Source organism: Denticeps clupeoides, chromosome 20 (assembly GCF_900700375.1).
Source record: "Denticeps clupeoides chromosome 20, fDenClu1.1, whole genome shotgun sequence".
Classification (NCBI taxonomy): Eukaryota; Metazoa; Chordata; class Actinopteri; order Clupeiformes; family Denticipitidae; genus Denticeps; species Denticeps clupeoides.
Genome location: NC_041726.1, coordinates 5,332,341 through 5,344,432, shown reverse-complemented (window position 1 = coordinate 5,344,432; position 12,092 = coordinate 5,332,341). Strand labels below are relative to the sequence as shown.

Here is a 12,092-nt window from a genome sequence, read left to right as displayed (position 1 = left end):
CCATATAGAAATGGACTCCTCATATTTGTAACATTGTCTTTCTTCACTGTTGATCTTCAACAAAACAAAATTCAAGGATCCCTAAAAAAACGTGCATTCTTTCTCTGTCAGATGCTACATTTGACCAGCCAGTTTCATGGACACATTGGGCCACATGTAGTCAGACAAGCAGTGTTGGTCACATTACTTGAAAAGAAAGTATTTAGTTATAGTTACTAGTTACTTTTTTTCTCCTTTGTTAGCGGAGATCACACCTGGCTTTGCGCTGCTATCAACTAACACATTCATGGCAGTGGTTGGCCTAGCGGGTAAGGAAACATACTGAGGTGCCACTGAGCAAAGCACCGTGCCCACAAACTGCTCCCCGGGCACCTGTCATGGCTGCCCACTGCTCACCAAGGGTGATGGTTAAATACAGAGGACTCGTTTGTGTCACCGTGTGCTGTGCTTCACAATGATAATCACTTCACTTTAGTGTATATTTTACATATACATTCTTAACTTTAATTTCAACAAGGGAAAAGTCATGTCTGTATCTCTCTTGCGTGTGTATTTTTGTTTCATGGGAATAAAACCCGCCCACCTTTGCCTCTGATTGGATTATCATTAAGCTTAACTCAACCTTAGCCAATCGTCATTGACTACGTGGTTGTCTCGCTCCTCACCAAAGAAAACAAAAAAGCTTAATTACAGTAACACGCCACATGTAAATGTCAGTAATGGTAACAGCATTGTAACTTTTTTTTTCTCAGTAACGTCATGATTGTAACATCGTTATTACCATACTGTAGACAAACTCGCTTCCTTTACAGTTGTTGAACAGAGGAACATTTTCGGGGTGTGTTGGTTAAGTCATTACCTTAGCATCTAATTTCACTCTAATTTCCCTAAATTGCCTTCGGGAGCTGTCGGTGCTAACTGATTCGAAATTATCAACGAGACCAAAATATGGATTATGTGCTGCAGACCACACTCATTCTTCTCACAGGTTGGATTTTTTTCCTTCTCAAGTGCTTTCTCTCACTCTCTCTTTCTCTCTACTTAATCCTTGCCATTTCTTGATTATTCGTCAGGCTGCACATCTTCACTCCTTGTCAGGAAATCAATACGATCCTTCGATTCATCAATATTCTTGATAGTGCTGGGGCAGGATAATGCATAGTCTGTCTTTTTTCGCTTTATTAAAATTAAAAGGCATGGGCACTCGGCCCCGTCCGATTGGTGGTTTCAGGTCTGATGAGTGATGAGTGTTTAAGAATATGTTCACACTGACACAGAGAACAAGTGAGGGCAACACAGGTAGTGGTGGATGTACTGGTAAATTTCACGGAGGCAGAGATTTAGACATTTTTTTCTAATTATTTGACTGATCATATGAATTGTTGGACTGTTCACGCCGTACCTCACCTACGTAACCAAACCTATAGCAAATTATATTATCTTCTCTGCATAGTGATAGAATGATGCCTTATATGTGCATAAAATAGACTAATAATATAAATAAATCTAATTGATTTTTTTGTGCATATCTGTGAAATACAGTAAAGGGGTGAACTCCCTTTGGAAATTCAGTAAAAGGGCACAGACGGATGTGGTGGCAGTAGGTGTTTCATTAAAAACTGGCATAACAAAAATGATAATAATTATCCTCCATCATAACTATATACTGTATGTACTGTGTAAAGTTCACCAGCCGGTAGATGCGCTGCACTGCAGACTGTTGGGGTTTGGACAAGTCTGTCATTTAGTGAAAGGGAGCGAGAGAGTAAGAGAGAGAGAGAGAGTAAAAATCACTCCTGGCGGCAGGATTAGTCTCTGCAGACAGCTCCATAAGGGTCAGCCAGGACATCGGAGGGCTGAGCCCCAGAGGCAGCAACTCGAGCTGGGTGTGGCGTGTGCCTGGGGGTGGGTGGGTTGTGGAAAAGGTGGGGCAGGGAGGATGAGAGGTTTTGCAGCTGCCTCAGAAGTATGTGAACTATGTTCCATCTTTCACCTGAGGACCGCCCCCCCCCCCCCCACCCACTGCAGTCTAGCTACCTCTCCAGCTTTCCCACAGGAAGCCCACTTCTGAAATCTTTACCTCTTTCTTTCCCCTCCGTGCCTCCCTCCTCTCTTCCCTCCCTCTCTCTCCATCATGCTCTCCGAGGCGGCCATTTTGAGGAATGGAGGGAAAGTGAGGTTAATTTGCAGTTTTTTGTGTGCCGTTGTCTTCCCTGCCCTCCCACCTCCCTCGCTGCTCTTTCCTCTGCCTGGGTTGATAGAGCAGTAATTAGTATGCCTCTTGCTTCACATGTAACAGGGACGGGTCCCAGGGGCTGCCTGGGAGTTTCTTTCCTTTATATATATATTTTTTTCCCGGGCCCTTGCTCGTTCATCAGAGCCGAGCCGTGTCTGCACGCGCCAGGCCTGAGCCCACGGCACAGAGGCAAAGGGTCCCGTTCACGCAGATTAAACTGCACCTGGAGCAGCACATGAGGAGTCCTGCTCGCTCGCCACATCAATCTCGGCCTCACGACGCCATCAGCCAAACCGTGTCTCTGTGTGCGTGTGTGTGTGTTTGGGGAAGACTGAGAAAGCTCTTCTTCTTTAGTTCTGTCACATTTTTGTCCCAAGACTAAAGGTTAAAGCTTACTATAATACATATTAAAAACTGTGACAGAGAAAACGTGTGTGAAATAGGCTCAGACGGGGAGTGACAGGGTGACAGGATGATCTGGTCAGAAAATAAAATAGAAATACAATTTAATAATTGGTTTGGTAATTCGGTTTGATTCCCAATTACCCAATTATTCTTTTTTATTTTTTGGTTGTCTTTTTTATTTCCTCCTAAGGGCTGATTTAGAGGACTCACCCAAAAATGCAGTGAATCACAGGTAACATAGTACTATACAAAATATTTTCATCTGGCCATGTCAGATTTCCACTCCTTAGAGGCTGAAAAAAGTCCAAATGCAGGCACATTTGTCTTTATGTAGGACTTGTTTCTGACTGCCACACAGGAAGTATTTGCAATAATTAACGTTCACATTTATGGCATTTATCAGACGCCCTTAACCTAAGCGACTTACAATCAGTAGTGACAGGGACAGTCCCCCCTGGAGCAATTTGGGGTTAAGTGTCTTGCTCAGGGCCACAATGGTAGTAAGTGGGGTTTGAACCTGGGTCTTCTGGTTTATAGGCGAGTGTGTTATCCACTTGGTTACTACCACATGCATAAATTTGACACTGGGCTACTATACATGCATACAAACATATAAGTGTTTGTATCAGTGTATTTGTGTGTGTGTGTGATATGGTGATATGTTAGCGTGTCAGAATTGCAGATCGTGATGCACATGTGTGATTTAAAATGAGAACGAGTGGGGTTTTTGTATTTATGAGCTGCAGAAAATGTGTGCATTTACACGTGGGCCCTGCATTTGTGTGTGTGTGTTACGGAGTGGACCTGTTTATTTGCATGAGACCTTGCATGTGTGTTTGCATCTGTGCGTATGTACAATGCATGCAAAATCTTGTTTATCTGCATTCTAGAGTGTTTATCCGTGTCTCTGTTTACATCTAGCTTTCTGTGTGTGTGTGTGTGTGTGTGTGTGTGTGTGTGTGTGTATGTTGCTCTGAATCTGAATTATCGCCGGTTGAGAGAGGGTCTTATTAGCATCAGCAGACTTTAATAACAGCCAATCAGACACGCAGCAAACGTCGACGGGACGGACTCAAAATCAATATGCTACAAGTGAGGAGGCCCGAGTGTTTTAAATCATTTTCTCACTCAACCGGACCGAGATAAGTGGACACAGGAGAAGAATAAAGCAAAGGGCATCGATGGGCGTGACCCCTGTGGCCCGCATCGGCTCCCATCCCCAGGCACAGCTGGAAAATATTTCTCAGGCTCTTTTTTTTCCCAGAAGGACATCTTGTTCTTCAAGTAGCTGTCTCTTGTCTTGTCTCAAGGGTACATGAGCAGATTTTATGTAAGACCCTTGTCCTTCATAGAATAAGCATATTTCTATATCTGTTTTTTTGGGGGGGAAAAGTGAAGAGAATGACTGAAATGTAATGAAAATGAATGTCACCAGTTAATAAGGTGCTTGTCACTTAATGATAGTTAAACAATGTTTAATTTCCATTTCCATTTTTTCAAATATATTTAATGATAAATAATTAGAAAATAATCCAAAGTCATAAAAAAACAAATATGCAACCTGATATTTTATGCATCCAAGTGTCTTTGTTGTGAGTATATATATATAGCAGAAATAAAGCCTTATTCCAGCTCCTGGGCCTTTGACTTTGAGTATGCACTTTGAACGAAGTTCTCACTTCTGACTAAGCCACACCGCTGTATCTCTGCTGGAAAGCTTTTTCCCCCAACCCAAATGAATTAATTTGTAGAATTCATTTGCATATGAACATGAATTCCGATTATTCCTTTTTTTTGTCCAAGGCCATCTTGCTTCTGACACGCACTTATTGGGTCAAATAGAGAAAGTCACTGCACAGAAGTAATAATTAGACACCAATCAGATTCTAAATAATCAGATTGTATAATCTGACTCCTTTTATAGTCATTGATCTACACGTCTGAATAAAAGTGTCCATAATCTCCTCTTCACTTATCAAGTGGCCCTCTTTCCATTTATTTTTGGCTAGAATGATTCCCTAGCTTTTATGGCTGACAGAAGAGCAGCTGAAAGAAACAAGAGGCAGAGGGCACTATTTTCATACAGCAAATGCATTGCGTTTGGAGTTTGTTTGTTAGCCTATTTCTCCCACCCTCAAAGTAACATTTAATTATATTTTTATTAACAGAGTTTATATTGAGACCCATCATTATTCTGGGTTTTTTTAAACTAGTGCAGGGTGGCCAACAATCGTGATAAAATTCAGCTCGGTCTCTGTGATCAACTATGGACATTTTTCATGATACTAATGTGCATAATTTTGTGTGTATTTACAGTACTTTTAAATGGAGACACACAGCTATCAGACATCCCATGTCTCTCGGTCCAGTCTGGCAATATCAGAAAAAATCTAAACATTCATTATGGGAAAGTATATTGTGATCAATTATTTTGCCAAATGGCCCAGATCTAATTTAATTCCACGCCCGTCAATATATCATGGGTGCAAACAACATTAAAGACTGTGTCTCTTGTTTTATTCATTATTCATTTATTTATTTATGCAAATCTTTGTACTGGTGAACAAGCTCTGCACTTAGTGCCAGTTAGAAAATAGTGCCAAGAAGCAGGAAATGAGGAAGAATGCAGATCCTTTGGAACGTGGTGCCACTCAGGTTGAAGATGATTCCTTCGGCTTGCTTTCTCTCTTTCTCTCTCTCTCTCTCTCTCTCTCTCTCTCTCTCTGTCTCTCTCTCTCTCTCTCACTCTCTCAGTGGTCATTAAAGCCTTTTATCCATCCTTCACTTCTCTGCGGCACGTCAGTTGCTAAGAAAGAGAGAATGCGGCGCAACTGTTGTTATGCAGATCATCTTTCTGTCAGTGTCTAGTGATGTGGCGATATGAAATGGTTGTGCGCTGATTAAAAGAATATCTTTGAGCCGTCGTCCTATCTTGTTTTTGCCCATTTCAAATTCCATATCTCCCTCCCTCACTTTTTTTAATCCCTGCATGCCTTTTCTCTTCTTTTTTCTTTTTGCACAGTGCTGTGCGGCAGCCCCACACACGGGCCAAGCCCGTTGTGAGATAATAGAGTTGAAGCTGCATCGCTCTCTCCATCATCGCTGAGGAAATGATCTGTGGGAACAACAGGGGTCTGCTTAATGCAGTGTAATCACTTGCCACTTTTTTAATCACTTTCAGAATCGCCCTTTTTTCGTGCTATCTCTCTTTTATAAAAATAAAAAAATTAAGCGATAGGGGATTGCAGATGATTAAACCACACTGTCTCGTTTTAGTACAGTAAGGATCTCCTGTTTTATTTAGCGCTGTAAGAAAAAAAAAAGAAACACATGAAAGGTTGCAAATGAAATTAGCCATGGCGTACCGCTGGATTTTTTTTTTCTTGCTCTTGTGGAACCTTGGGTAATCAGAAGGCCTCTTGGTCAAAAGAAATGCCACCGACCTTGAGTTCCTCTAAGACTGATTTTGCAGAAGAATAAAGAGCTTGTCGCTTGTGGTTCACATACTAGTTCATTTCATTTTATGGTGAATTAATACTTAATGACAATATATTTTGGTAGTGTCAATTTTTATCCGCAGCTCAAAACAGACTTGCTTCATACCTTTATATATACAGTACAGGCCAAAAGTGTGGACACACCTTCGCATTCAATGAGTTTTCTTTATCTTCATGACCATTTACATTGGTAGATTCTCAAACAAAAAAAGTAGATACTTAACAAAAAAAGGTGAAATAAGTGAAAACATGTTTTATATTCTAGTTTCTTTGCTCTGATTACTGCTTTACACACTCTTGGCATTCTCTCGATGAGCTTCAAGAGGTCGTCACCTGAAATGGTTCTCCAACAGTTTTGAAGGAGTTGTTTAGCACTTGTTGGGGTCCAGCTCACCCCAAACCATCTGGATTGGGTTCAGGTCCGGTGACTGTGGAGGTCGGGTCTCCACTTTTTGTTAAGTACATAACTCCACATGTGTTCATTCATAGTTTTGATGCCTTCAGTGAGAATCTACCAACTTAAATGGTCATGAAAATAAAGAAAACACATTGAATAAGAAGGTATGTCCAAACTTTTGGCCTGTACTGAATATATATGATTATTTAATCCAATAAAATCTGCAAACCTGTTAATATATATATTGAACTAGGTAATAATTAATAATTATTATAATAATTTTTATTAATTCTTGATACTGTTATTACTTTTTACTACTTTTATTAATGAAATACTTTTGGGGTATTTTATCACCCAATTATTGTTGTACTTTGCAACAGACATATTCTTCTTATAATGATCATTATGGGTATATTTCTATATCTTTATGTATGTGGGTGTGTTTGGATATTGAATGTGTGTGTGTTTATCTGTACGTGTGTCCAGGCCGCGCGCTCATGAGGCTGACAGACAGGAAGTTGGAGCGGATGGGCATCGTACAGGAATCCCAGCGGCAACACATCCTGCAGCAGGTGCTCCAGCTCCGCGTGCGCGAGGAGGTCCGCACCCTGCAGCTCCTCACGCAAGGTACCACACAAACCCACACTCATACCAATCACCTGCAAGACACTGACCAACCACATGCAGCCTAGGCAGAAAAGCACTCGACATCAATCAAAATCTCGCGCTCGTATACCGCGCCGTTCCGGAATTAGACGTGGTCGCTGGGATTGAAGTGGATCTTTGGATCTTAACACCACTTGCGAGTGTTGAGATGGCGAGGAGGGTTAGAGTAAAGTAGAGTCCCTTTCTGCAAATGATGCGGGAACGTCCGATTTGTGTGGCGTGCGGGAGGGGAGCGGCAGCTCTTTAGAGTGGCCACCCTAGTCGGCTGACGCGATGGGAGCCGACAGCCCGACCAGCAGCTGAGGAAAGGCCTGATTTCCTCGGGGATGCGGTCTGCTAGCTGACTCTGCACACGGAGGGAAGGACTGGAGGAGTGCGGGAAACGAAGGAACGGAGAGAGGGAGAGATGGAGAGCAGTGTGTGAGGCAGCCTTGCCGTGGGTGTCTCATTTCCTCGGAGAGTGAAACTGTGAGGGAGGCCGGACGAGTGAGGAAGTGCGAGAGAAGGCGAAGCAATAATTGCTGTGACCAAGCAGAGTTACCCAGACGGACAGTAATTGACCTTTAAGGCTCACTGGGCCATGGGAGCTAAAATAATTACATACCGGAGTACGGAATGCCAAGTGGATCCGTGTGAAATGGTCCCTTTGTCACAGTTCGAGTAAACAAAGAAACACATCCTCGTACACTGATCAGACTGACGAGTAAAATCGCAGAAGTTCGAGGGTAATGCCAACCAACCAGGCAATGTAGCGCTTCTCAGACTTTTCACATGTGAAGTGGAGGCCTAAGCAGCTAGTTTACGCAAGTGGCAGTTTTATTCCCAACACAAATACTGTTTATTATCGGCTGTGGTCCAGAATTGACTGTCAATATACAATACAATAAATATGAACAATAATTTATACACCACTAGAGGGAGCCAATGTTAACTAGCTAACTAGCGCACATAACTGATTTACGTAACTGTTTAACATGCTTATTCTTTTTGTTAAATGCAGCTCTTTTAGTTAATTTGATGTATTCGTGTTTTTGAGATGAGAGTTTTATCTAAAGTGACGTGTCTAATTGATGCATTTTCCAATCTTCTTAATAGCACTACCTATTAAAATTAAAGCAAAGCACATTAGAAACCATTTCAATAGAGCATAAATTAATAATTGTTTAGCCGTTTCATATTTTTTATCGATTTAATAAGAACATGAGACATTCAGTTCCCCTTGTAGTGACAGGTATATTCTAAGAAAAAAACTGCAGTTCTCATCCAGGTTGAGGCCACATTTGGTCTTGAAATCTGTGCTCCTCCTGAATTGGTCTTTTTTTTAAACACACATCTGGCTACACCAAATTTTAATGTGAGATTGAATTAATATAGCTTAAGATATTATGATATGCATTCAGGCTGGTTAACATGAGAGAAGACTGGCTAAAAAACATATTATGCTGCCTTTTCAGCAGGGGAGTTGATCACACTGTTCGTGTTTGGTGTGTGTTGAGTTGTAGCCATGGAAACCCAGGTACCATCAGCGTCCAGGTTTCCAATTTTTCCGTTACTGTTCCATTGAAGGGGCTTTTTAATCATCAGAGGTTCCACTTTAGAATCTGACTCAACATTCATATGCACACAATTTGGACATTTCTACACAATGGGGATGTATCACAATACGAAAATGGGTTAAGATCCAGGCGCAGATTAGAAACAAAAGACTCATGTGGAGTGGAAAAGTCAGACAAACACTTAACACCTGGTATGGGGTGGAAAACAGGGACCTCGGGGCAAATGTAGGTTAAGGTTAAGCATAAACCAGAGTACACCACTCAGACTAGCACTAAGACCATTTGCTCCAAAGCCAAACATGGGGCTATTGGTTCAATACCAGACCTGGATCACTGGTGCAGGCACCAGTGTGAGGGAAACAGGAACGAGGAATAAGGATTGGGCGTGTCCTGCACTCCGCAATCCATTCATGTAAAAGAAACATATTTTGTTTCCTCTTTATTACTTGTACTGTAAGTATATTCTTGGTGTATTCTTAATTCACAGCCATTGCTGATACTAGGTTTAGAATTTCTACAGAAAGTGGTGGTTAATAAGACCCTAAAAACTAGTATCCCATCGTTTTTACCTACTTTTACCATAAATGTATTGTAGATTTGTTTTTTATTTTCATCCTGATGTTTCATATCGTGGGTGTCCCAAATGACTTACAATCAGTAGTTACAGGGACAGTCCCCCCCTGGAGCAACTTAGGGTTAAGTGTCTTGCTCAGGGACACAATGGTAGTAAATGGGATTTGAACCTGGGTCTTCTGTTATCCACTAGGCTACTACCACCACCAAACAAAGATTTTGAACTTGTGTCTTGTAGCTGTGAAGAAAACACAAGTTTCAACGCTACTGCATCCAAGCATAATATTTTTCGCTAATGATCATTGCGAACGTAAATGGGGAAAAACAGGTACATTTGCAGTGTTGAGCGGTGGCATTTTCATAAGAGGACAAAGATAAAGGCAAACCCATTTAGCAGTCTGCTGGGTGAGTTACTACACCCATTACTTCATGAAACCACCGAGTCCTTGGTCCGGAGCTATTCTTGTCCCCGGCTGGCTAATATCGCTGCATATTTCCCTTTCCAGGCTTGTTGTTCAGAAACAGGTCTTTGTGAGGTCCTGATATGATAATTTGTGTTTGGATGTGAGTGCATTCATTACTCTCGCATTAAACCATCCCAGCGCGACGGAGAGGATGTGTTTGGCAGCACGGCCCTAATCGCTGGCTTGCCTTGCCGCGCTAATGAGGTGAATGAAAAGGCCAAGCAGGAAGGAGCACTGGACGTCCAGATGCTACTATTCTCTGAGTGTAGGGTTATTAATATGCGTGTGTGTGTGTACTGTTTACCTCACGTGTGTTTATCACTTGCTACTCACATAGTCACGTAAGATTATGTTAGACACTAGCTTATCATTCCTTGTTACGCGGTATAATATTTTCCAACCAATTTTTAGTTTTTATGAATGTATGGATATGAGTAGGATGAAATATGGCCCAATGTGAGAGGTCCTTCTGCCTGGACAGCGTTGAAACAACTTGTCAGTGGAATAATAATTATAATGAACAATGAACCAGCTTGTCCAATACAAATAATAGACATAAATATCAATCTATAATAGATAGATTTATTTTTTTATTCAGAAATATACAACAACAGAAATATACAACAACAGCAAAACTGTCACTCTAATCATCTCTTCGTCTAGCTGGATCAGGCCGTAAGATTTCGTCCACACCACAGGCTATGTCTTCATTAGGAAGGCATCTTTGGAAGAATCGCCGTGTGTGACGAATCCACCCCTGCGCAGAAGCTGCATCGAGAACATCACAGGCCTGCTCCATGGCCTGAATGAGGGGTACACGCCGCCATGCAGAATAAATTGCGTTAAGGAAGGGGGAGTTTGGTGGAAGATGTAGCACTGCAACCGGAGGCAATGTACTTGGTGTAACGCTGTGACGTTGTGTATTCTGTCACGAAATGAAAGTATTAGATCGGTGTTATAGGGTCCCAGATTTTCTCGGCAGTGGAGGAGCTCAGGTTGGGTAATGCAGGGTAAAGAGTGATGTTACCCCCTCGCTGCCCTGGCACATTGATAATTGCCCTCTGTCCAATTACAATTCTCCCTCTACCTCTAGTCTTTGCTAGATTAAATCCGGCCTCATCTACATTTATATATTCATGTTGGATTTCCTCAGCATCCATTTGCAAGACTCTCCGAAACACAGTGAAAGACAATCGGATGTCGTTCAACTTAGCCTAGGTCTATTGCAGAGTAAATTTACATGGAATTTTACACCATAGTAAGGTGAACAATACATACCTGAACATGCTCATTACACAGATGTTTGACTCTCTCTGAATTTCTGTCACGTGGGACTCAATGCAGTTGCTTCACGTGTACCCGGTTTTCTTGGAGGGTTCGACCTAATGTTGTCAGAGAGACTCGATGGATGCTATTGAAAATATTGTGACCACTGATGACACTGGCTTGGATTCCTCTCAATCCGATGCAGTTTTTGGCCAAAACCATGTGTACAATAGCCAATTCTTGCACCCGAGTGAACACGGGGTCCCTTCCACCTCGGTGTCCGAGACCCTCAACCCTATGTAGACAAAAATACATCCAGCCTACTGTCAAATATCACAGGACAAGATAACAAAAATGATGATGACAAGTAGCTTTAGGTTTAGCTGTTTTCTTGACGGAATGAGAATTGGCTGAGCTCTTAGTCCGGGCGCTCTCAGTGTGAGTCCGTGGTTGATAACGTGTTGCACAGATTTCTCGAGGTAAGGCTTGCCCTCTCCACCTCTTCGCCTGCCTGGGTCACTTCCTCCACCTCCTTCCTCTCCTATTTACGCTCCTCCTCTCATTCTCACTCTTCCTTCCATTGGCGTAAAAGACAGATGGACCCATCCGCAGTCCTTGTATGGCGCGCCCGATTGCTGTGTCTTCAATTAAAAGCACGTGTGTTTGTTCATTCGTGTGGTCATTGTGGAGCCGGTGCTTCTTTTTGGCGAGGAAGTAACCTCCCAATCCTTATCTCTGTGGAAGGTGTGTGTGTGTAAAAAGAGTTTTGCAAAAAGTGTGAAGCAGACATTTTGTGTAATGTTGTGCAGATCTGCAGAGATGTTTTGCTCCTTAAAGTAGAGTTTTGATCCAATTGTGTGAAAATTTTTAATTTAGTGTGTAAACAATTGAAAAGAGCTGTAATGTGGAATGTCTGTGTCTTAGTTGAGCGAGGAAGGTCGATATTTGCGTGTATTGCCGTATTGGTTTTAAGGCACACTTCTTTGTCTATTATCCTCTCTCGAACACATTGCGAGTGGCGCCCGAAACATA

General features: G+C 42.0%; 1 protein-coding gene across 3 annotated transcripts in view; it reads left to right on the top strand.

The window, feature by feature from the left end:
- Nucleotides 1-12,092, top strand: part of samd12 (sterile alpha motif domain containing 12) — a 56,061-nt gene that overhangs the window by 16,709 nt on the left and 27,260 nt on the right. For all 3 annotated transcript variants that reach the window (XM_028964182.1, XM_028964180.1, XM_028964181.1), the window contains exon 4: nucleotides 7,022-7,162. In XM_028964182.1, the coding sequence (XP_028820015.1) occupies nucleotides 7,022-7,162 (141 nt within the window). The remainder of the gene's footprint in view (nucleotides 1-7,021; nucleotides 7,163-12,092) is intronic.